General features: G+C 39.1%; 1 protein-coding gene across 5 annotated transcripts in view; it reads right to left on the bottom strand.

Annotated features, from left to right (window-relative positions):
* The window catches only part of TMTC2 (transmembrane O-mannosyltransferase targeting cadherins 2), a 254999-nt gene that overhangs the window by 91053 nt on the left and 138994 nt on the right, over positions 1 to 24952 (bottom strand). For all 5 annotated transcript variants that reach the window (XM_083821393.1, XM_083821391.1, XM_083821394.1 and 2 more), the window contains one exon: positions 14242 to 15070. In XM_083821393.1, coding sequence (XP_083677519.1) covers positions 14242 to 15070 — 829 coding nt within the window. The remainder of the gene's footprint in view (positions 1 to 14241; positions 15071 to 24952) is intronic.

Below are 24952 nucleotides of genomic sequence, written 5' to 3' on the forward strand. Positions count from 1 at the left end.
CAACTCCAAACTACATGAAAAAGCAGGGAGAGTATGTATTTTTGAGCCTAATTCCTAAAGATAATTTTGTTTATTGAATAAAATAGGCTTTTTAATGAGTATTTTTGCTTTCCTCCCCATCCAGATTAACGAAATGGAGGAGGGGGTTATCATTATATCACTGCCAAAAATGGTGTGGAAAGAGAACTATGGTACTTATCAACACAATTATCAACACTTAAGAAGTGCATGGCAGACGTGCATTCACAAATCTGTTAGTGTGCCACTGGCTTCTTCACTTTGCGAACGTAATGCTGACTTGTATCAAAACATACCAGCTTCCACATCAAGCTGATAAACAGTGCAGCTCCTCCATATTCCCCTTCAATTTTATGCCTAAACCATCAGGACTCATAACTTCATGAGAAAGTTATTTCTGTTCTCCTGTTTACTTTACAGACATAAGATACCAAGGCTTATCAAAGATGATTAAGCTCATGGGCCCAACAGATGCTGCAAAGCTCTAAAGCATCATTCCCACTCAAAACTTTTTGAATTTCCTCACTATTATCAGCGGTAAGACTTTTCTTTGGATGATGAAATAATTTAATCGAGTTCTATTTTTACTTTTCTTAAACACTTTCTTCTGTTTCCAGTACTGTCCAAACTGACCTTCCATTTGCTTCTCTCTCCTTCCAAGACTAACAAGTCAATTGAAAGATGTGTACATTTTATATAAACCAGTTCTTCCGTTCAGTACACTAATAATCTTTTCTTGCTGACAGCATCAATATTTGAAATTTGCATTCCAGTTGGTGCATTTTTATGTTTTCTTTCACTATGAACTTGTCACATAAGAAAATCAAAGGGAAACAGGTAGTAAAACAGTATGGCAAAACCGAGATTTTTACAATGAGAAAACAGTACAAACTACACTTTCCCACTTCGAAATGTGATGCTTTCCAAGAATTTACATCACAGTTTGACTAATTTTCAGTGTAGGGTTGTTTTTTTTTATTATTATTATTATTACTTTTCCCCTGAAATCAGTTACTTTGGTAGTTACCAGTGTAATGGAGTCAAATCTTAAAGATTTAAGATCTGACTAAAATAACAATATGGAAAGTTAGGAGACTTTACTACTTTCCAGGTGATGCTTCTGAGAAATGGCAGAACCAGCACGGAGAAGGTTTCACTGGCACTGCCCATGCAACATGTCTTAGAGGGACCAGTATATATGGAGCTGTCAACATACCAGCCCCGTGAGCACTAAATTAAATTATAAAAGTTGGGAGCATAAAATATAGCTAAACCCCAAAAGAAATAACCTCTTCTCTTTTGCTATTAACTTTTATGTGAATTAATTACTGGAGCATGACAAGCCAGGTGACCAGTTTAGGACGCTTTGGTTTTGGTTGGGTGGATGGGTGGGGTTTTGGTGTGTTTTTTTTTTGTTTGTGTGTTTGTTTTTACCATGTTCTTAACACTTTTTAATTTTGTACTATAAATTATTACTTTTCGGCTATCAGTAAGAAAACCACAGCTTGTAAGCACTGACATTGCCACCTCAACCTGCAGCAGACATCGCCACCACACAGGCAGAGGCGAGTGCAGCAGCACTTTGTGAAGCTCTCAGCTCTATCGTAAAGGGGAGCAAACAATATTAAAAAATTCTGGAACTTTCACCAAGAAAGTTTTTCTATTCAGTCTTAGCATCTACACCAGATAATTCTAGATCAAATATTTACAAACTGAATCATTCATTTTACCACCTACTTAAAGCTCTGAATTAGTAGCTGAAAGCCATGTATTCCTTATACTGGAAGCACTGGACCACTGTTACAGTTAAAGACTATTCAAAAATTAGAGAATTTTATGGAACAATGCCAACAACAGAAGATGTGTCAGTAAAAATAAACTTAATGTAGAACGTGGCTTGCATAGAAACAACATATTTTTTTCTTGTGCTCAAGTTTATACTTTTAAAATAGATAAATTGCTGCTATCACATTCAGCTCCCTCCTGCTGATATTACAGTTACTAAACTAGAAATTAAAAGAGGTATATTCTGCTCCCAGCTCTGCTGCTGATCTGTTGTTCAGATGTGTTGTTCAGGAAGCTTCACCTCCTGATGCCTTCCCATTTTTATTCTTGACATTTGTTACTCATTCATTAATTGCAAGCTTTTCCTGCCAAGGCTTGTGTCTCACTATGGGTTTGTACAGTGCCTACCACAACAACACAGCTAGACACTAATGGAATGTAAATGCATGACAGCCTCTAGAGGAATGAAGTAAAGGAAGAAGGGGAAGTGTTCTTGTAATATAGAAGAGAGATGTACGGAACATTTCTCCATATAATTAGCATTCTCATAAAATGAGGGCCAAGAAAACTAAGTTATTTAGTTTAAACACTGTGGGAACCATTGATATTTGCATTTGCATTTTATATTTTGGTCTGCATTCATAACTTCCGTTAACGGGTCATCCTTCCCAAAACACATTTGGGAGCAGACAAAGGTCCCAAAGTGAAATCTGAGATTCTTTGAGGAGTTCCAAGTGCAGTCTGCTTCACAGGAAAGAAGTTGAAATATTAAGACCAATGTTTGTTAATGGAAAATTCATCCTACTGAAGAAAAAAAGGCTGAGATTTTGCAACAGAGGCCATCCATAGCTGTCAACAAGATCACAAATATCCAGGACTGCTGGAATAACACATGATGAGAGAGCACAGTACTAGTTACCCAATTCACATTTAAAAGTTTATATTCATAGCTATAAAGAATAACACCTTGTCCTGGTTCCAGTTAGGACAGAGTTAAGTAGCTCATAGTAGCTGGTAGGGTGCTATGTTTTGGATTAGGATGAGAAGAGCGCTGATAACATGCTGATGTTTTAATTGTTGCAGAGCAGTGTTTACACCAGGCCAAGGACTTTTCGGCTTCTCGCTCTGTCCTGCCAGCGAGCAGGCTGGGGGTGCAGCAGGAGCTGGGAGGGGACGGACCCAGGACAGCTGACCCAAACTGGCCAAAGGGGTATTCCATACCATCTGATGTCATGCTAAACAATAGATAGGGGTGGCTGGCCGGGGTGGGGGGGCCGGCTGCTCGGGGATAGGCTGGGCATCGGTCAGCGGGTGGTGAGCAACTGCATTGTGCATCACTTGTTTCTTACACATTATTATTGTTAATACTATTACCATTATCACTATTATTATTATTATTGTTATTATTATTTTCCTGTCTTAATAAACTGTCTTTATCTCAACTCACAGGCTTCACTTTCCCGTTTCTCTCCCCCATCCCAGAGAGGGAGGGGGGAGGGTGAGCGAACGGCTGTGTGGTGTTTAGCCGCCAGCCGGGTTAAACCACAACACACCTTTTCCTCCTTGTCGAAAGGTTAGATTCATCAGCAGTTTATGGCTTTTTTTTTCTTCTTCTTTCAAGGGTACTACTAAGGAAAGTAGAGTGGTGCTTCAGCCTTTAACATTCACATTTCATCAGGCAATCACTTTGTTCTAGATGGGGAAGGAGTTTCACCAATGGAAGTAAAATAGGTTTCCTGAATAAAAAGTATAAAAGCTCAGTTGCACTCACTAAAAAAGTCAATGAAGAGAGCTCCACATTTGAAACAGGCTTCCTACAATACAGACCCACTATATCTCACAGACATATTCAGGAGATCAATTAGATAATGCTTGTTAAGTGGTTCGAGCACAGAAAAGTTCACACAAGCACTAAAGGTTACTACTTCAGAAGTTGAACAGGTTTTGCATAAGTTCTGCTAAGAGAACATTACAGTTCACACAAGCTATTTCTGTTTTTCCTATTATTCCTAAGAAATAATGAGTTTGTTAAAATATGCCATAAATTCATCCATATAATTTACAATGCTGTTCCTACAAAAACTTCACTTGTTAACAGACACACTTTGATCAAGTTACCTCATTTTCTTAACTCAACAGCAGAAGTGCCCTGTTTCTTTTTCCTAAAGGGATAAATGGTTTCTATGTACCCATAATTTATGAGTTTAATCTACTTTATGTATTGATTTTTTTTTACAGTGGGTACACAGTAATGTTGAAGCAGATTGTAGTAGAGATTTACCACCTCCTAACTGTTATATATTATTCTTCTTTTTACTAGGAGCGTTATTTATATCATTTGTTCAACACTTCATTTGTTGATCAATTCCAGGGCTTTTGGAATGACAGCACGTGAAAGAAAAACTCATCTGAAAACTATGCAGAGCTCTGAAAGCTCTCCAACACCCCGTCAACATGGGTACTGAACCTACTGAATTTTGGCAGGCAGTGTTTTGGTTTTGTTTCTTAGTTCTGAAACCCTGATGCAAATGGGTATGAATGTATGACATCTTTTACTACGTTCAACACTACTGTCCAATATATGCATTCCCCTTGCGAAGTTACAGAAAGTTAACTTTTCCTCCTCAAATATAGAACAGTGGCTCTGTCAGTTCAACAAAACCCCGAGATGATGCCGAACAGCTGGTAAGGAGGGACTGCTCTCAGGCTTTGCCATTTGCTCTGTTTAGTCTAGAGTACAGATCCCTCATTCTCTCTAGGACATACTTGGCAGATTTCAGTAATCCGATTAGCTTTAACAAAACTAATCTCAAGTGTGTGAGAGCTCCGCAACCTGACTGAACATTAAATATCACATTAATGGAGTCTTCAGGGAGCACCCAGAATAATGGAAGCATCAAAGAAAAGTGGGAGGTCTATGCAGAAATCCCCACTTCTCCTAGACACACCTACTCACTACACATGACAGACTGCTGTATGAAGAAATTGTCGCTAGTACATTTGTTTGAGGTGCCAAGGGATCAAATGTACTTTCTTACTGTTTTTAGTTCTAGTGTAAAATGTTTCTAGAGTAACATTATAGAAATGTTTGACAGCATAGCTTCCCCTGAGCATTACTCAACAGACAAGTTCAAGAAGAAATATGCTTCCCAGCCACACATCTACCACCCTCCTTCCCATTCAGTTCAGCCTTGTCCACTTGTATGCCACACTGTCCCTGATGCTACAGCAATTCTTGGGAAGGCAATGATGAATCAGTTGAGCCAAGTTAGAAAAAAAAGAAGTGAGAAAACACAAATTATGCTGCCCTTAACATCTAATCCAGTCACTTTTCTCATTCACTGCGAAGCCCGATGACACTTTTGTTTGCACAGCTTTGTTAGCTATGTGCGCTGCAAGTGTGTGAACACTCTTAAGTAAGCCATATCACGAAGCTTCACAAGGGTCAGGAACTAAGCAGTGAACCAGGGCTGTCCCAGAGCTCTCATGATATAATGAATTGTACTTTGTAGGAGGGATGTGCTCAAATTTTTCTAGAAAGTGAGAGGGGACCAGAGGACCAGGAAAATACAAGTGGAAGGAGGAGAACTCTGGCACCTCAGACACTTCAGGATCAGCCCTGAGGAACTCTTCCAAGCACTAAACTGACTCAGGCAAAGACTTGACAGTATACTAAATTTGTCAAATTACGTAACTTTTAAAACAGCAGGCGTGATTCTAAAAAAATCATCTATGATACATTTCAAAATTATCACTTACGTCCCAAGTGGTGAGCTGTAAGCCAGATGCCTACAGAAATGGAAGGGTGCGCTTAGCTGACTGAAATGACAGCCCTGGTCCTCAAGGCTAAAAGTAGATGGGTTGTGTTGGCTCACTTCCAGGAAAGGGTAACGGGGAGGACAATGTCCTGGGAATGTGCCAGAGAAGCCACAGGAGGGCTGGCGTTTATCGAATCAAGAGAATTTTAAGAGTAGTCAAACTACATGTGTCAGACTTGGAAAGGCAATATAGTTCATATCTAGGAAGTAGGCTTCTATACGACACTAAAGTGGGTCTTGTTTGCTTGTTTTCAAATCACTTACTAAGGCAAGACAGAGCCTGTGAAACTTTACCATCCAATAAACATCCATACTGGTATGGAAATATGGATGGCATGGAAGAAGGTGAATCATAAAGTGACCTAATTCATCTTTTGCCAGTAATGAAACTAAGGAAAGAGACTAAAATGATTCACTAGCATTCCTAATGAACCCATATTCCATATATCTTCTGTGTGAGAACTGACAGAAAAGTTCAGTGTGCTACAGCACCCAAGCAAAGACAACAAAAGGACGCTGAGCACCCGGTTCCTCTATTTTGTGATCTTTTCTGTAGTTTCAAACAAAACTAAATGTGAGCCTTCTGCACATCCTGTAAATGCATCAGCCATCAGCTAATTTTTGCATGAATGCAGGGCTGGCAGAAATGATAGTCCAAGTCCGAGTGATGAATAAAACTCTTGGTTACAAAGGAAGGGGACTGGAAAAAAAAAAAGGATTTTACACTGCCAGAAAAGTCATAAAGAGACGTCAGAATGTGTGTAAATTACTGTCACATTGATATTAAAGGTTGGTTTCTCTACTAGACTTATGTAATGGGACCTCAGTGTGAACTGCTATGAAATCCACCATGAGTAGGAAAATGAAGATATGTAACCCATGCTGAGAATCAGTAGGTAAAGAAAAATTTTCCACAGTTGACATATTTTGAAAAGAAGGTAAAATAATGGAACAACTGGGTGAGTATCTAATGCATTTAAGCAAACATGCTCAGCTTGAGAAACAACCTGGATAATCTCACTTTCCTCTAATTCTTTCCATCCAAAATAATCAAGCTAGGTCCACAGCACATGAATATGGAAGTCCCGACCCTTAACCAAACCGGAAAAAAGTCTATTCGTTTTTGGCCAAAAAAAGACTGAACTTAATCCAATCCACATAATATTCTACCAACAAAACAAAACCAACCAGCCAAACAAAAAAACACACACACAAAAAAACATCTTGCCAAAGCTAATCCCTCCTTGACCAGGGGTGGGTTTATTTGCATTGCAGTTTTTAGCACAGATGAGTTTGTTGAATGATTTTGCAGAGCACCTCTGGGAAGGCGGGGGAAGAAGTAACAGCCTGATGAGTCCATGTCTCAAAACAGGGTAACAAGAGTCCATGTCTCAGAATTGTTTATTTCTTTAAATTCTTAGTATATGCAAAGGGAAAAAAAAAAAAGTCTAGCTAGTAGTTAATAACATATTCTCTTCTTATCCCCCTGCTATTTAGGATTCACAGATCAGAGGTGCTGTTGGACTATGCTAAAAGAAAAAAATATATGTATATATATATATATACTATACTTGTTTCCAGTCCTCTACAGACACAAAGGAAGAATACTGAGCTTTCTGGTATCCTGCTGAAGGAGAAGCAGATATCCCACAGTGACTTGGGTTTCAAAGGAAATTACAGCACTGCTGAAGAACTGAAAGAGAGAATACTGTCACTGGAGAATAAATTCAGACTTTGAACTGAAGTGTAAACCACTTTCCTTCAGCTCTCCAACATATTTAGCATAACCAGACTGTTTTGCTGAGGCTGGGCTGCCTGCGGGATGCTCAAATGCTCCAGATAACTATGGCTGTTTCCCAAACAACTTACTAATGGCCATTCCTTCTACACTTTCTCATTGTCCAGGGCAGCAGTACCACCCATTTACAGAGCCCTGCACTATTTTCAGAGACTACTATTTTTACTTAACTTTCAAACAATTCCATGCAATTCACTTACTAGTCTGAGAATTCTCTTTTAAAGCTGTTAAGACTGGCAGACAGAAAAAGTATTTTCTATTTATTTTGAGAAGTCTGAAGCATCCTGTACAACATTTACCCTTGAAATTCTGACATTTTGTCAGGGAAAAAAAAAAAAACACAAATTGATCATGGTATATCCTACATAATTTATATACAACAATAACAGAACTATATAGACATAGAAATTTATATATTGCTAATGATATTTTAAAATGTATTACTATTGCCTTTGATTTTATTTATTTTTTTTTTTTACTTACGTAAGATAATTTAATTATTCCGTGTGTTTCCATGTAGTACAGGAGCCAGTGCACGGGTTATTACTGATGTCTGGAAACACATGACAGAAGTTATACTTCTTTTACAGTAATTTCTTCTTTAAAATAACTAAATAAATAAATAAATAGCCAAAGCTGAGTTTCTGAGAAAGGCTGAAAATAATAATAGAAGTGAGGAAAAATATCCATGTAACATTTTGTCAAAAGATTAAATACCAGGCCGTTCTGGTGAAGGTGCTCTTAACAATAAACACATTCAAAGAAGGCCATACCTTAAAGCATTTCTTCTCTTTTCATCTCCTATAAAGATATTAATAATCATGATATTAAAGATATAAAGATAGTTATAATCATGGAAAATATGGGTTTAATGCACCCTTTTTACTTGAAGGAAATATTCCTTCTTCACCTACTTTACTACAAGATGTTATAACTACTTTCCTCATTGCACTATTAGTTGCTATTTTCATTGTCTGTTGAAGGAGGAAGATGGGACTGCTTACTGACAGCTACTCTGTTAGCAAAGAATCATTTTTTAAGAGCGGATAAGGATAACAGCAGCAAGCTGTCAAATCAGATGGAAACAGCTTCTAGTATTTCCTTCCAGCCAAGTGCACAGAACCAGAGCACACAAGCTCTATGCTTACAGGCATGGATTTTTATTTATTTATTTCATATCACAGGAACAATTCTTGGGTGAGCAAAATTTGGGTACTTTGTCAAAAAATTTTAAACTGGGGACAAAATTAGCTCATGAGTTTTTGTTTTGTTTTTGCTATATTTGCACTTAAAACAATTTCTAAATTAAATACATTTGATTGCTGTATTAGTAACAGCAAACTAAAGAGGAACTTAACCCTTCAAATGATTCAACGTGGATAAAAAAAATGAAATTTTCTATTTTAAAACATATTAAATACAAAGCTTTTTTTTTTGCCATTCAGATGAAAAAACAAGCATACTGCTGCATAGATGAGATGCAATAAGCTACATTTGCCTTTAAAAAATTAAAAATTCCTGAATTTTATTTAGCCAATGGCATTACAGCAAACTAAACTCCAAACTAATAACATAAAATGGAATGTAAACTATACATGAAATAAAAATGCAATTAGTACTTCTTATGACTACTCAAATGAGTATATAGCTACTCTGTACATTTTTTTTTCAACTGAGAAGCTTCACAATGGCTGAATTCAGACTCATGTCGACAGTCACATGCATGTACAGACGCAGTCCTTACCAATCCTAAATTGAAGATAAGAAATGAAACAAACAAAAAGGTAATCACCCATGAAGTTCCAAGTTTTAGTTCCAACTAAAACTGACCAAGGCTGAACGCTATGCCAAAAATGCAATAAATAAATAAATAAAAAGCAAAGCAAGTTCTACAAATCTTCTACACATGCAAATATAGTAGGATGAGGCAGAAAGATCTCACAACCTTGTCAAAAATGAAAGAAAAGTAGGACAGGTAAGGAGCACTATGGTCAAGAAGAGTATTTCATGATTAGAATATCTTCTGAAAACATTAAGCACAATTGAAAAATTCATACTGAGAACTGAAGTAGAGGAAAAAATGGAAAGATAGAATGTATGTGGCTCTATATTTGTACAGAAAAACATATGTACTCTTCTATGTCAACACCATGTCTTGGTCTTAACTGCTGCCTGCTGAGAACAACATGGTGATAGATGTTTAAAAGCAAAAGTGTCCTGAATGGCTTTGCCGGGAGGGATTTTTTGTTTTTAAGTCTTCATGTTAATCACATATCAGGAAAATCTATGCAATTTGACTCCATCAGTAAAGTTTATTTTAACAAAACTTAACCCACTCACTTCAACTTTGTTTTCATGCAACAGATATTAAGGGTGTTGGGTTTTTTTGTTGTTGTTGTTTGTTTGTTTGTTTGTTTTCTGCAGAATAAGAATGACTATAATCAGGAGGCCCAGTCTTTTTATCATAACAGAAAAACTGACTCAGGAAATGACTATAGCACATATTCAAGTCCCACTAACCTGCCCAAGATGTTTCATTAATACTAGTATGTGATGGAACAAGGACAAACATCTGAGCAACATGAAAAGCTAGTTCTGAACGCAAAAGCTGTAATGCCAACTTCAGTCAGTGACACAAATACAGGGCTTATCAGACCAGGTGTAGGCACCACAATAATGTCATAATACTGCTTCTGGAAGAATCTCTTTCCTGTTACATAACCCATTGCAAAAACAGTAGTCACATATATGAATTTAGTAAGACTTGAATACATGATTGAAATTAAGTATCCGGTGAGGAACACTACACCATTTGGTGCAGCAAGTCAACTAGTTTCAGGAAAGATCTTCAAAGTTCACTTACAAATTTCATGGTAAAAAACAGAAGACTAAGATTGACTAAAATTTCATCAGTAAATATGATTAAGCAATGGATATCTCTGCAGCACTCTAACAGCCTAAGCCTCTCTGTTATTTTCCATTTTTTTAATCAGTGCCTTTAACAGTACAGCAAACATATCTGAACATCAAAGATCATTATGATGTGGACTCCAAGGTACAACATGGCCTTGAAGTAAAAGATGATGCTTTTTGAAGCCTACTTTTGGTGCTAAAGAGAAAACTTTAGCTAACAAGATGCAATGTCATTATAATTTCATATTAAACACAAGGTAACTATCAGCACAGAATGACTCACAGTCTAATTGGAAAAGATGTGACAGCTACCACCCATTTTTAACTTTGTGGTTTGTTTTTACGTTTTGGGAGGCTTCCTTCATTATAAAAGAACACTCAAATAACATTAACTGCTTTACATCAGTTCGGCTGCTCATTAAGTTGAAGGTGGCAGAGAGAAACGCTTGCGCGTTTCCCTCCCTAGTGTCAAAACATGCATACAGCCACTTCAGGATCTATAAACTGCATTAATCAATCCTGCCTATTTTCCCCCCAAGTGCTGACAAATCGTAAGGAGGCAAGGCTCAGATCACTTTAAAGATATTTGAAATACTAGCCATAACCACCAGAGCAGCAGATGAACAAGCCTGGTAAGAGATGCAGCCGTGGAACCCCCAATCCTCCTCCCAACCCCCTCAGGTGCCTGCTGAGCACTGGCCTGGGGACGTGCATGGCCTTGGGGCGGCCTCACCAGGGCCTGCCCGCCTGATTCTCACATGGAGTATTTTTGCTTATTTGGTTGTGGAGGTTGGGTTGTTGTGCTTTTTTTTTATTTTCCTTTGACAGATGAAATGAGCAATACATCCTGCTTTTGAGCATTTTTTCCACACTGCCAGTGATTGACAAAAGCAGCCTGGAAAAATGTATCTTGGAGAAAGGCCGTGGCTGCCTGCAGGGGCCGGAGGTCTCACCTGGGGCAGAACACCGCTCCAGGCCTGCGCGGCCTGCAGGGTCCCAGCCAGGGGGCCAGAACAACAGCACTGGCAAAGCACTTAACAACAATTTCTTCACCGAGGATGAGAGGCCACTAAGAACGTTTGTCTGACTGTCCCACAGCAGCAGAGGAGATTAGATTCTTACACACACTGCAGCAGAAGGCCTGATTATAAACCAGCACCACACGAGATAACTCCGTTTCCAAAGCCGTCTGCTGGCACCAGCACACAGATGCACCTGTGCTAGCGGCTTGCCCCTCGTGCAACCTGATTAGCCTGGCATGTATAAACCTGACACATATTAGCCTGGCACATCAGCTCAAGGCCGTCGCATGGCGGCATCCAGTCAGGCCAGCACACAGATGGATCTAGAACAAAATGCTCAGCTCCCTGCTTCAACAAAACTGCTCTTCCAGAGTCCTACTTCTTTATCGGTTCCTAGCGGGGAGTTCTTGACGGGGTCCCTCTCTTCACTTCAGCCTGTGATAGAAGAAGCTTTTGTCCAGAAGCTCCTGACAGAAGGGAGGAGCAGCAAAGACTGCAGGGAGAAGGACCCCACAGCTCAAAATGATCAGAAATGAGAAAATACTCATGAGGAAAAATGGCTGCGAGATGAGGAAAATAGAGAAATGAGGAGTGGCAACCTCTTCTTAGGAGCCTAAAAGGAAGGAAAACACTTCTCCACTATACCATTTGACTGAACAGTCCATTGTCTTTCTGTATGAATAGCCTATTTATCACTAGCATTCAAAAAATTAAAAAAAGGAGGCAAACAAAAATAAATTGTTTTTTCTATGTCAACCTCATTTAGTTACTGAAGAGTAGTGTGAATTGTTGATCTCTTAATGCTTTGGCTAGATTGGCAGCCAGTCTAGTCCAGTCAGGCTTGCCTGATTGTATGAGAAATAGAAAATACAATTAGCATAGTCACAGCCAGGGATAATCTAGGAAGTATTCACAATAATGAATAGAGTTGGGTGACAGGTTGCTTTAGCCGGGAGTTTCTGATACCCAGCTTTGTTACAATGTGTGTGGGCTAGTAAATATTCAGCAGAAGTTTAACAGGATATTTTAAGGGGATTTACAGTCAGCTCAGTCATGTCTGTATCACCACACTGACATGCTGTCTTTGCTTTTGCATATATTACAAGAAATTTAATGTCAGCTTGTATGGCAGGAAACCAGACAATCATATATACATTAGTCTGCACATACTGAGATGTGTATGATAAAAATAGCTCGCCTTGTCTCCTGGGAGTGCAATATACAACAGTCTGATTTCCAGACAACACTGTAGCCAATCCTAAAAAAAAAAAACTAGAATTTGTATTTTTTATCACAGAAATTGGCTCAAAACAAGCAGACAATTACTCATGCAGTCTGGGATATCTGGGCATCCCCAACAAGAACAAAAAAGGAACATACTCTAACTCTAATCTTTTAATACACACTCTTTTCTTTCCAAGGAATGCCAACTTTTTAATGCAAGCTTTACATTGTCACTAAACTGGTAAGTCTCACTCACTGCATCATATCAGTGTGGCATGCTGTCTTGCTGTTCAGTTCCTTCTCATGTCTTGCCCTCATGCACTCAACTAAGTTTTAGAAAAAAAAAAAAGTAACATAAATTGGACATGCTTGTTCACACTTAATAAAAAGTCACTTACTGCAGCAACAAATTTAATAGTTTTAACTACATTTTTACCTAGGGCAATAAAGCACAAAAAGAAGAGTTACAAAGTCAGACTGATGATTGACAAGCTACTCTAATGCTGCTTTGCAAGGCATCTCATCTGCCAAATCCACTTTTATGCTCCCTATCAGCTCACAGTAACATCTGCATTTGCCTCTTATCATCACAGCTTTTAGACTATGCCACGATGTAGCTGTCTAACCAAAATGCACAGTTCTGTCGGCAGATGACTTTGCAATCATATAATGGGCTTTTGAGCAGAGAACTGGAAAAACCCAAGTGTGATATGCTCAAGCGCTGTCAAATTTTTCTTTCACAGACAGGCAAAGCAATCAGTGATCCCTTCTCACTTCTGATGAATTGTGAATAACAAAGGCTTAGTCAATGCCTACATGGCACTCACAGGTGGTATTTTGACTGTTCTCACGTAAACTTGCTCATGTGCCAAGAGCAGTACAGCCAAGGCAGCTCAGGATCCCAGCTGGATCTGCTGTATATGCTGAAACCACAGAGCCACAGCCAAACATTGCTACCGATCCCTACACTAACCAGTTTACTGCCAGTTTGGATGTGTTTACACTAGCTGCAGTCACATTTCATTACAGCACAGATACAACCTTGGAAAGAAGTAGCTGGGCAATGTTACCAATGGCTGACATTTATATATTAACATGAAGGTACACGTACTTGACAATAATTCTTTACAGGGCTTGGATGCAGGAGGAACCACAGTCATTTCCTAGGCTGAATAGTATGACCTCATTTCCTCATTTTTATTATGTAGCATTGACGTTATTTGCGTCAGATAAAATTAAAAAAAAATAGCAACTCCTTAATGCTCTCCCTGGCTACTTTTTATATCTCTGTTCATAGCAAACAGAACATTCAGTGAACGTTAGAAAAAAAATTCCATTAGGGCGATGGATACCAAATGGAAAATTACCAGGGTGGAGCCTGTAATAATCATATTCCATCTTTAATTCCAAAATAAAGAACTAAGATCAATGAAAAAGTAAGTGTCCTCTTACCTTTGGGTCTCACTTTCTGCGCATTAATGCCAAACCTGTGACACCTAATCAAAAAACATTCATCCTTTTTCTCGTTTTTACTGAAGCATATACTGCTTTAGACAGATATTCCTGAAGCATCTTCTTCAGAAACAGTTAATGAAATCAGACAATTCAAAGGCAAAGACAGACAAGAAGAAATGAAACATTTACCATGAAGAGCAAAAATTACCTTTAGCAGGGTTTACTTTTATCCCTGACCTATACAGCATCTCCTCATTCTGCCAGTCCCCATTCCTGACAACAGTCTTGAGTCCATAGAAAACAATCAATGCAGCAGTGGAACAAAAGACCAAGTTCTTCAGAAAGCGCTTCTGGGCTTTGACATAAAGGGCTCTGACACCTACTGTAACCAGCAGGCAGAAGCCCATACTAGGAACATACAGCACACGCTCTGCTATTACAAAGCCAACATAGAAAAATAGGTTTGTGGCAGGAACGAAGGGCACTATTAACAAAGACAGAGACAGAATGACAATGTTCTCAGTTGAAGGAAGCTGCAGTTTCTGAATTTCATGCCTTTTTATGCCATTCTCTTCCTTTGATGCGAAGCTTGACTTCCCCTCCAGTGTCTTATATTCCACCTCTGAGTGACAGCTATGCCCATTAGCATTCTGCTTGCCATTCATTACACTTTTCCCATTGCATTCTCTCTCGTTGCCGGAGCCCTTCAAGCTAAAGCAGGCGAGGAGGAGGAGTCCAGCATAGAAGGCCACAGTGTGTAGATTCCTCCAGTCGCTGACTGCTTTCAGAAGAGGCACGGCATCCATGGACCAGTCAAAGCTGAGGGTGTCTGGGCAAAGCAACAGCCAGAGATTCTTGGTCGGCAGGTAAAGGAAGGTGAGCGTTCGTGTGAGAAAACTGTCCGAGTCAGCTGCTGGATTGTCAGAGTTGGAGAAACTTGGGGGCTTGTTGCCCATCCAGTATAAGCGGACACCCAGCAGTGCAGTCCCCCAGGAGGTCAATAATCCAATGCTGAAGAAAAGGCTTAAATTCTTCCTCTGAAATAAAGAAAATAAAGAATCATGAGTATAAATTGACACCAGCTATACCAGGTATTTAAATCATAATTCATTTTAAATCATAAAAAAAAGAAATCAAGAAATATCTCATACAACTGTTGGTGGTTTTTTTTTTTCCTTGTAATAAAACTCAGGTATTGTAAGTCTGATGTTTGGCTCACAAAATGTTGATGTATGCTGTTGACCATAAACTAAAAGAACAAGCTCTTCCATTTGAACTGTATCAAGGCTGTATCAGAATCAAGCCTTGAGATCTTAGGGCTGCCAGTCCTTGCTTAAGACTTCCCCAAAGTAACTGAATAATGCTCTGAAAATTCTTTATTTTAGAGTAATTTATGGAACCTTACAATGGTTTCCAAATAACCTCCCAAATCCTTTCTTTGCTTCTGGTTATGGCTAAAACAACAGTTTGCCTCAACTCGATTTGAAATTTAGAGAATGTTCCAGACTAATTCTCCCTAATGAACATCTTTCCTAAAGTACCATCTTATGTATTACGTCTAACAAACAGATACACTTTCCAAGAAGGCAAGACAGGAAAACAGACACAGATTCCATGTTTAGGTCTTCCTTTCCAATTAATTACAATGATCATCTGGAGCCTTCAGATGTGTCTGTTACATAAAGCTCCATTTCATTTTTGCGTCTCACAGCCAAATATGTTTTGTTGTTGTTGTTTTTTTCTTTTTTTTTTTTCGTGAAGCACACCATATTAAACCACTGCGTTAAAACCTTTCACACCTTTATACCCATCTAAATAACAATATGTGAAGCATTCAGATGTCTCCGCCTACTCATGTCATCATACTAGCAACTCTAAGAACCACCACTTATTTATGGAATAACTCAGTATTTGCCAGCTGGAGCTGCTTGTCAGGCTCTCCCCCTCCCCATTCGAAAACACATACTTATTCATACACTTGCAGAAACATACCACTTCTCCCTGAACGAGAATCAGGAAGCAAGGCTTTCTCACCTATTACTAGGATTGATGAGCTTAAATTCTGCTCTCAATTACATGGGCACCCTAAATGAAAGCTGTTTTGGATTACTCTCTTTTTGCAGAAGTATCTGTGAAAGCTAAAATAACGTGTAATTTTTGTATTTCCATTCCTCAGATGCCTTCTTTAAGAATAGAAAAACTATTTGCCAAATAGCTCCAGACACAGTGTAAGCACTTTGATATTATTTCCCCCCATTATTACAAAGAATTATATGTCAATCATTTTTCATTTTATTAGGTCTGGTTTTTTCCATCTCACACTATGCATTCCTGGGATAGTTATTCACTGTTTCTTCATTTACTCAGAAGCAGGACCTCAGACTGGAATGTTTTATCTTATTTCTTTCAAGCAGTTCATTTTTCTCTTTTGTGGGGGGACTCTTCTCTTGATATCATGAAATACAGATTGTGTTGCTCTATTTCAGGTCAATTGTTAACAGTTTTCTATTGTCATGTAACCAATGATCCAGTAACCTGATGTTACTGGATGTGGTCTAGTCATCATAACTTATCTACTTAGTTCAAGAAAAAAATTATTCCTTTTCACATTTCTGTACAGCTTCACCTTGTGAATTTTAAAGTATTTAGTGTCAGTTAGATTAACTCATTCAACTTTGAGGAGATATGGAAGAATGCAAAGGAGGCATTCGTAGAGAACAAGTGAACAAATTCGTAATGAGAATGATTTATGTATATTGCATGAAATGCACATAAAAATGCTGCACTTTTTATACATAAAGCAAAGTCTGAGTCTATATGTTTCATTTGCCATATTATTTTATTATTTTTGTATATTTCTATATACTGGAAAATCAATATTTTTTTGGTAATAAACCAATCGAAATCCAGATCTACGCTTTATGATTAATATATTCCCTGGAAAGCCTACTGAAACAACCTGCTTCTATACGTAAGCTGGATAATACTTTGCAACCTATCTCAGACACTGTTCTACCCCTAGCTGCCAGAATTGTTCAAATGCTTCTAACATTATAAAGCTGCATAAACTAGTTATCACCAAAACTCCCACCTACATTTGTATTCAGAATAAGAAGATTATCCATGTTCATACATTTTGCATGTGTGCCGTTGTAGTCAAAACTTATGGTCCTGATTCAACTTTCCCTTCCATTCCCATCATATTTTGGTACATTAAATTCCCACCACCGCCACCACCAGCAGCTTTACTATTTTCAAAGTTGTTTTCTTCAAACACACAGATGAACAACTTTCATATGTTAAATGTGACACCCCCTTTTCTTTTTCTCTCTTTTTATATACCCTTCTATAATCCCTGAAGAGGACTACAGGAGGAGGCCGCTTAGAAAGGGTAAGAAAAAAAGAAATAAAAAAGAAAAAAGCTGGGAAGTGGAAGATCGGGGTTCCTTTTTATTTGTTTGCTTGTTCAATTAGGAATTCAGAGCAGGTCTTTGCTGGAAAACTACACAGCACTAGAAAAATTAAGACATCCCAAATACTATGCAAGTGAAACTTGATTAACAGACAGGAAGTGAGCTTTCAGGATTGCTTACTTAGACTGCTTTGTTATTTTGTTAATACTTAACAACAAGAGGGAAATCTCCCTTCCCTAAAGTTCTAACAATTGCACTTTTCAACTAAATGGTAAAGAAAGTTCAAATTACAAAGTTCTTCGACAAAGCCATACTGCAGCAGATATGCCATTCCTCGTGGTTAACAGAGAAACCTGCTAAAAACTTTCAGATCTTCATATATCATAAAACAGTAACAATGAAAAGTTTGCCTCTTGCTCCTAGCCCTAGAACGCAAACAATCCGTACCTCAAAGCTAATCCATCCTCGCTGCTACAGTAATTATTTACAGCCTTCCCTTTAAGCTTAAATTTAAGATCTGTAAGGTCTGGACCCTCTGACTTTTTGGATCTATAAAGAACGCTGTATTTCTATACGCAGTATTGTGTTTCATGCTTTAAGAACACTTTTCTTTTCATTAAGACTTTACACCAGTGTCAAATGAAATATCTAAGCATGCACTTGTGGAGCTCAGAGGTATCCAGGTAGGTGATTTTCCACAGCAACATGTCTATTTATCATGCTGCAGAACACCGGATAACTAGAGAAGGAGCTCTGGCAGATTCCTGAGCTTAATTAACAGACTAGAGGAGTGGAGTGCAGGTATCCTCTCGTTGCCTTAGAGACGAGTGGTTTGCATCCCTCCACTGAGGCTTTTTGATCCATGGGTCTTCTCAAAAGCCAGAGGCTTTACATCTTTTTAAAACTAACTACATGTTAACTACAGTTACCAGTAACTTGTGCAACACTGAGCTACCAGTGTAAATTTTTTAGTTTCAGAGAAGATCCTCTGGATTTAGTCTAAAACCACAACTAAAATCCTCCCTAACACCGAACACTTAAACTTCTGTCATAAAAACTTGAAGTATGATGCTTTTTTTTTTTTTTTTAATCACACAGATAAAGCTGGCTCAGAAGGAGAATGACAGACTCATTTTTCCTCTCTCAACACGTAACCTCATGCCTTTTGCACAGCTTTCACCTGACTGCCCTAGTATAGTCAGGTATAACTGGGCTTAGCTCACATTTCAGCTTTACTTTCCTACAGGCTTTGTATAGAAAGAAAAAATAAGTGGGGAAAAAACATCAACAACTGCTTACAGCAATTTATTAAATAATATAATTATTTATTAGGCCTTAGTAGGCCTTTGTCTGCACAAAGTCCTTTCAAAACGATCTCTACTCCCATCAGCACTTACACCAGCAACTTGTCCCCTGCATCTCCTGACAGCCCGTGCTCCTCTGACTGCGGACTTCTAGTGTGGCCCAGCAGCAGGAAGAGATCCTCGGTAATGCTTGGCAGCAAGGCTTTGGATTACTGTACTCATGAGTCCTAATCCAGCCCATCTGCCATATGTTTTGACACCCCCATAAATCCTCTAACCTTTCATAAGTAGCCATTTTCTTCTGGGGAAAAAATGAGCACTGATTTAGATCCCATTTAACATCTCTCCTGCCTGCTAACAGTCGAGCACCACCACTGCAATTTTAGTGTTTGTGACTGCAAAAGCCTTTTTCATCTCCCTACCAAAATCCATCTGCATGACCCACCCACATTGTACGTTTCCCTTACATTAAATCCTAATTCCTCACTCCATTATACTGCTCTTAAATATGGCACTGCAGCAGATTGCTTGATTGGGCAGCCCTGCCAAAGCTCCGTCATCACCTAAGCAGTATCCAAAGCATTTTCAAAGATGCTGTTCTTTTAACCTCACCTTGTCCATCTCACACAGCAGCATTAACTACGGCATGCGGTCAGACGGGCCAGATATCAAAATCACCACGGTTAAGCACACACAGGTTGTTATTTTTAGAAGTCGGGAAATGCAGAAAAGAACGTGGGTAAGTCACCAGGCATTACTCACATGAGAGTTTCTTTTCCAGCTTAGAGCTCCTTGAAAATATGTTGGCTTAGGAGCTGGGGCTTCCCGAAGAAGCGGGAGGCTGCCAAGACACTAGACGGGACTGACAGTATCTTGTTTCCGAGGCAGGCAGAGGCTCCTGGATCACAGCTCTGCCGACCTGAGCTCATGTTAAGCTCCAAAACCAGCCGGGGCAGGGACAAAGCTCTTTGCCACAGCCTGCTCCGGGGCTTCACACTGAGCTGGAAGCAGCTTTCCAGCTCCCTCTCCGCCTGCCCTGTTTGTTCCCGTCCTGTGAGCCACTATACGGGGTCAGCTCATTTACACCGGTCATACAGCAACAGTGGGCCTGGCCTTCCTCCGAGCTGGAGCTCCGTCTGTAGCTCGTCCAATACTGTCACCAATTCAACGACATTTACTTGGTGTTATGAACCCACAGCTCTTCCACAACAAGGAAGTCAGGGCATACATAAAAAAGCCAAAGATTTCGCGTGTATATTTTTCTTGCAATTAGCAAGCAGCACAATTCAAGCAGTGATTATTGGTGTTTACTCACATTACTAAAATTAAAATTGAGTTATAAATAGTGGTATTTAAAATTTACCATCTTCCTCTATAATCTTTAAAGCGGGTCTTTAAATTTAAAAAAAAAAAAAAAAAAAAAAACCTCCAGCCTCTCAGCTGAACAAACAGTTCTAAGGACTACCAGGGAAACAATACATTGTGTTAACAGCAACAACTGCACGAACGACCAGAGGTAATACAAGAGCAGAAGGGACTAGATTAGCTTGATAAATCTGTGAGCATGATCAGTGCAGAAGAGAAGGCTCTCTCTTGAGGATCCGTCTGCACAGCCAAATGCAGTCTGACAATTGGGAAGCTACAGGTATCTGCCTGGGGTTAATCCATCCATCTATGGCAGCGAGAACTTAAACACAGGAGGCTGGAAGCCCACTGGGACTGAGTCATTACTCGAACTGCCAAACTTCTGAGGAACACTGCCCAACCCTGCTGTTACCAGCACACAGGTAGATATGTGGTCCAACAGGCATAGCTTTGTTTAACACGCATTGTTAAAGAGGTTTTGCAGTGAATGGAGGGTGCTGCACTTTATGCACTAGCCAAAATGCTAGATGCTCACCGCACATGCAAGTATGTTGTTGGAAGGCAGAACTGAAATTCTGAGAAAAACAGAGAAATGTTCACTAAAATAATCCTATACAAAAGGCAGGTGCAACTCTGACTGCAAAAAACTGCACAAATGTGAGTTGTGGAAGAAGTGATGGGCTCTTCTCACAAGCATCTGGGATTACATAAAATCACAAGCAGCTCTCTTACGCCACTGCTAAAAAGGCAAATGCTATACTGGGACTGCAAATGAAAGCCTACCCTTCTACATACGTGCAGTAATCCTTCCAGTCTTCTCAATACTAGTAATTCCTAAAACTATCTGGATCCAGCACAGAGCTATTAGAAATAAATGGAGGAAATAGAGAGAGGTCAGAGGAGGAGAATAAGAAGGGTTCGTGATCTAGTAAAACATGCCCCATGAGGAAAGAATGAAGAACATAAGCTGTTCAGACATGACAGCTGCCTGCTAGTACAGAAATGAATACTGCAAACAGGAAATGAATAATCTGTTTTCTATATCCATGTCCAAAGGATAAGAATAATAAGCTTCAGTTCAAGAAAGGAAGATTCAGGTTACCCATCAGGAGATGCTTTCCTCTGCTAAATATCGGGATGCAATGGAAAAACCTGCTATGGAGGTTGGCTCTATGGCTTTTTCCTGTCATTAAGAGTAGAGTAAATGTCTAATTTGTGGGGAAGATGAAGTATTGTCTCCATTAACGTATCCATACTCCAATCATTTCTGCATTAAGTACCAGAGCTTCCTGCAATCCTACTTTGTCTTAAGATTTGCTTTACTTCAGCAAAAATGTTAAGATGATCCTCACGTTTTGTTCCCCGTCACATTAGCATCTTTTTCACATTTCACACATTTCTAAAATCCATCTTTTACAAACATATCTTTTTGCCCAGTGATTACAAGCACGTGCAAATCCATGCCATTTTTTTAAAAACAATACTAAACAAAACCACTCAATCATATACATTAATAAGTTGCACTCTTGATCTATCATTTTATGGGTGATCTCTGTCCTTAAGACATTCTCACTTCTTGTAGTACATTTCTTAAAACTATCGTATATAAATACTCTTGCAAAATTTAAAAAAAAATGCAAAGACTAATGAAAAATTGTCTGGGAGAGTCAATTATTTCTAACGTGTCCAGTAGAACGTAAAATCTATTTTTTCTATTTCTATATTCTCTCTGCTGCCCTTCTTATCTTGTCCATAAACATCCTTCTACCTATATATGCATACATATTGCATGGAAAAATAAAAATTAATCACACAAAAAGACAGATACTTTGTGTTGAGTGTTTTAGTACAACATCAAACAATGTAAATATTGGTTTCTATTTTCTATAAAAATAATAATGATTCAAGCTTTCTCATTGGTAAAAATGGTGGCATTGATGTCAGCAATTTACACCAAATAATGGCCACATTTCAAACTCACCAAGTGAGAATGTTAACAGCAATACTGACTCTGAAGTTGGCATGTTAATGTTATAGTTCCTTGATGACACACAAAATATAAAAAAGAAGTGAAAGAAAAAAGAGTAAAGTAAATAACCCAAGTAAGGTACTGCAAAAAGCTAACAGCATACATAATGAGAAGAAAAACATGCCTGAGATTTTTACAAACTCATTATCAACATGCCACAAAACCCAAATAACACACACAACATGACAGGACTTGGCTTTGCCTTTGCAACCGTTTTTTGAACAGCGATTCATGTAAGGTGAAAGGGACCTAAGGGAAAATTCACCTCTGCTGTATGGGCTGCAGGGAAGTCTTACAGTCTCAGAGAAGAGCGTCAGGGCTCAGCCATGGTTTAGCACCTACACTTGAGCAACTTCATGAGTAGGCCAGCAGAGCCCCCTTCCTCCTAGGAAGGAAGCTTTGCCCAAGTCCCACTGGTAAAGCAAAGCCTGAAACTGCTACGTAGCCAGAGTGCCCTCTCGAGTCATGAGTACACCTGAAGATGAGCACTCACAGCTGAGACCAGCAGTGTCCTTTGTATCTCCTATAACATACGAAGGAAATCTGATCTGGCAATGCTTCTGAAATATTCACCCTGTACAAAGTGTTGGCGAGTTACTGAAGGCCTGATCACTTGGACAGATGGTGCATGCACATTTTTTTCTTCTAAAGGAATCATAGAATCATAAAGTTTGGAAAAGACCTCCAAGATCATTGCTTTACAGTATGTATGGGCTTGCTCAGGGAAGAGGAGGCAAAGTACCAAAGGATGCATACAGCACACACTGCAATCCTACTTCCAAACCGACTACCAAAAATTAGTATGGCACATTTCACATGTTTCTTATACTAATAAGATGGCAATAAAGGAATATTGAAACCTAAGAGCCTGATTAATATTCAGTGGAAGAAAAATAAATACTGTAAGAATGTAAACAGGCATATACTTTTTAACTGACTAATGCAAATGGAAATGGATTTCATGAGTAAAAATGTAATTTGTTGCCAAATTAAGACTCTGGTAATGACTTATCAACTTTATTAATCCAGTAGGAGGAAGTCATCAATAACCGATTTCTGTATATGGAATAATCAGCAAGTTGACTCCAGTTTTGACAGAACAATCTATCCAGATGTAATAGAAATCCATCTGCTGGAAGCCCATAGGATGAAAGAAGTCAGTTTCTGCAGTGCAAAACCATCAGAATCTTGTGTTGTTTTTGTTTGTTTGTTTGTTTGTTTATTTTCTTATTTGCCAAGTCAAAAATTTAGGTGTTTTGTTTATTTGTACCTTTAAAGTATAGGAAAAGAACAAGCAGAAAAGTTATCTTGAAACTATGTTCATAACAAAGAAAATATATTACAAATTGTAATTCTTTGAGTAATGTTTAAGCACAGAGAAACAGACAATTAAAACTCCACGTGAAATACAGAACCTACTCATCAGCTCAGAAGGCACTTCAAATTATCAAGGAAGGTTCATTTAAGATCATACAACAAGTTACTTTTTTCCTTTAAAAAGAAATATTAAAATCTGGTTTGGGTGCAGATATTTTCAGATCTATTGATTCAGCGAGAAAGGAAAAAACAGAGGTAATTGTTTAGTGACTCAGAACATGTTTGTGTGAAAAACTCAATATAACTTTAACAAACATCTCCTATGATCTGGATGCAATCTCTGTTTATTCTATGCTACAGTAACATCACATTTCAAACAATGGGAACCATGAGGAACTGGAGAAACAAAAGGTGATGTGCAATGACCATCAGTCTCAGAAAGCCTTCCAAAAAAGCCTTCCAAACAAAACTTTTGAGATTTAAAGTCAATGCTTGCAGCAGCTGAAAGGTAATTCAAGAAAGAATACTAGCAAACAGTAGGTCAATCCCACTGATGAAAGGTTTGTGTTTCAAGCATATTTTCAGTATATTTCAGGTATATTTTCCTCTCATACTCCTAGTTAAAACACGTAGTCTAGAGCACATCTACATGCCTCCTTTGTCATCTAACTCAGCCTTGCCTGCCGTGTAACTACCCAGGTTAGTTCTTGACTGACGGAGGCTGTGGCCTGTGGAGGACCCCCACCGGAGCAGATTCTGGGCCGGACCTGTAGCCTGTGGAGAGGAGACCACGCAGGAGCAGGTGACCCGGCAGGAGCTGCTGCCCGTGGGGGATCCAGATTGGAGCAGTTTGCTCCTGAGGGATGGACCCCGTGGTACAGACCCATAACTGGTACAGTTCTTGAAGAGCTGCTGCCTATGGGAAGCCCACGCCAGATCAGTTCACCAAGGACGGCATCCCGTGGGAGGGACCCCACAGCACAGGGGACGAGAGTGACCAAGAAGAAGCAGCGGAGACGAAGTGCCATAGACTGACCACAACCCCCATTCCCCCGTTCCCCGGCGCCGCTCAGGGGAAGGAGGTGGAAGAGGGTGGATGGGGGGAAGGCGTTTTTGGTTTCTTTGTTTCGCGCTTCTCTAGCTTGTTAGTAATAGGCAATAAATCTTACTATCTCCCTATGCTGACTCTGTTTTGCCCGTCACGATAATTGCTGAGTGATCTCCCCATCCTTATCTCAACCCTTGAGCTCTTTGTGTCGTATTTTCTCCCCCTTCCTCTTCGAGGAGGGGGAGTGAGAGAGCGTCTGTGGTGGAACTCGGCTGCCCACCTGAGTAAAACCACCACAGTTCTGGAGATACATGCTTGGACATTTGAAGAATAATACATCGGGAAAAAGAAAACACTCTCAGAAAAAAACGAAATGAACAGCTTCTGTAAGACCTGGTGAATAATACTGAGATCTCAGAGAAGTAACACTGGGAAAATTAACA

This window comes from Anser anser, assembly GCF_964211835.1.
Source record: "Anser anser genome assembly, chromosome: 1".
NCBI lineage: Eukaryota > Metazoa > Chordata > Aves > Anseriformes > Anatidae > Anser > Anser anser.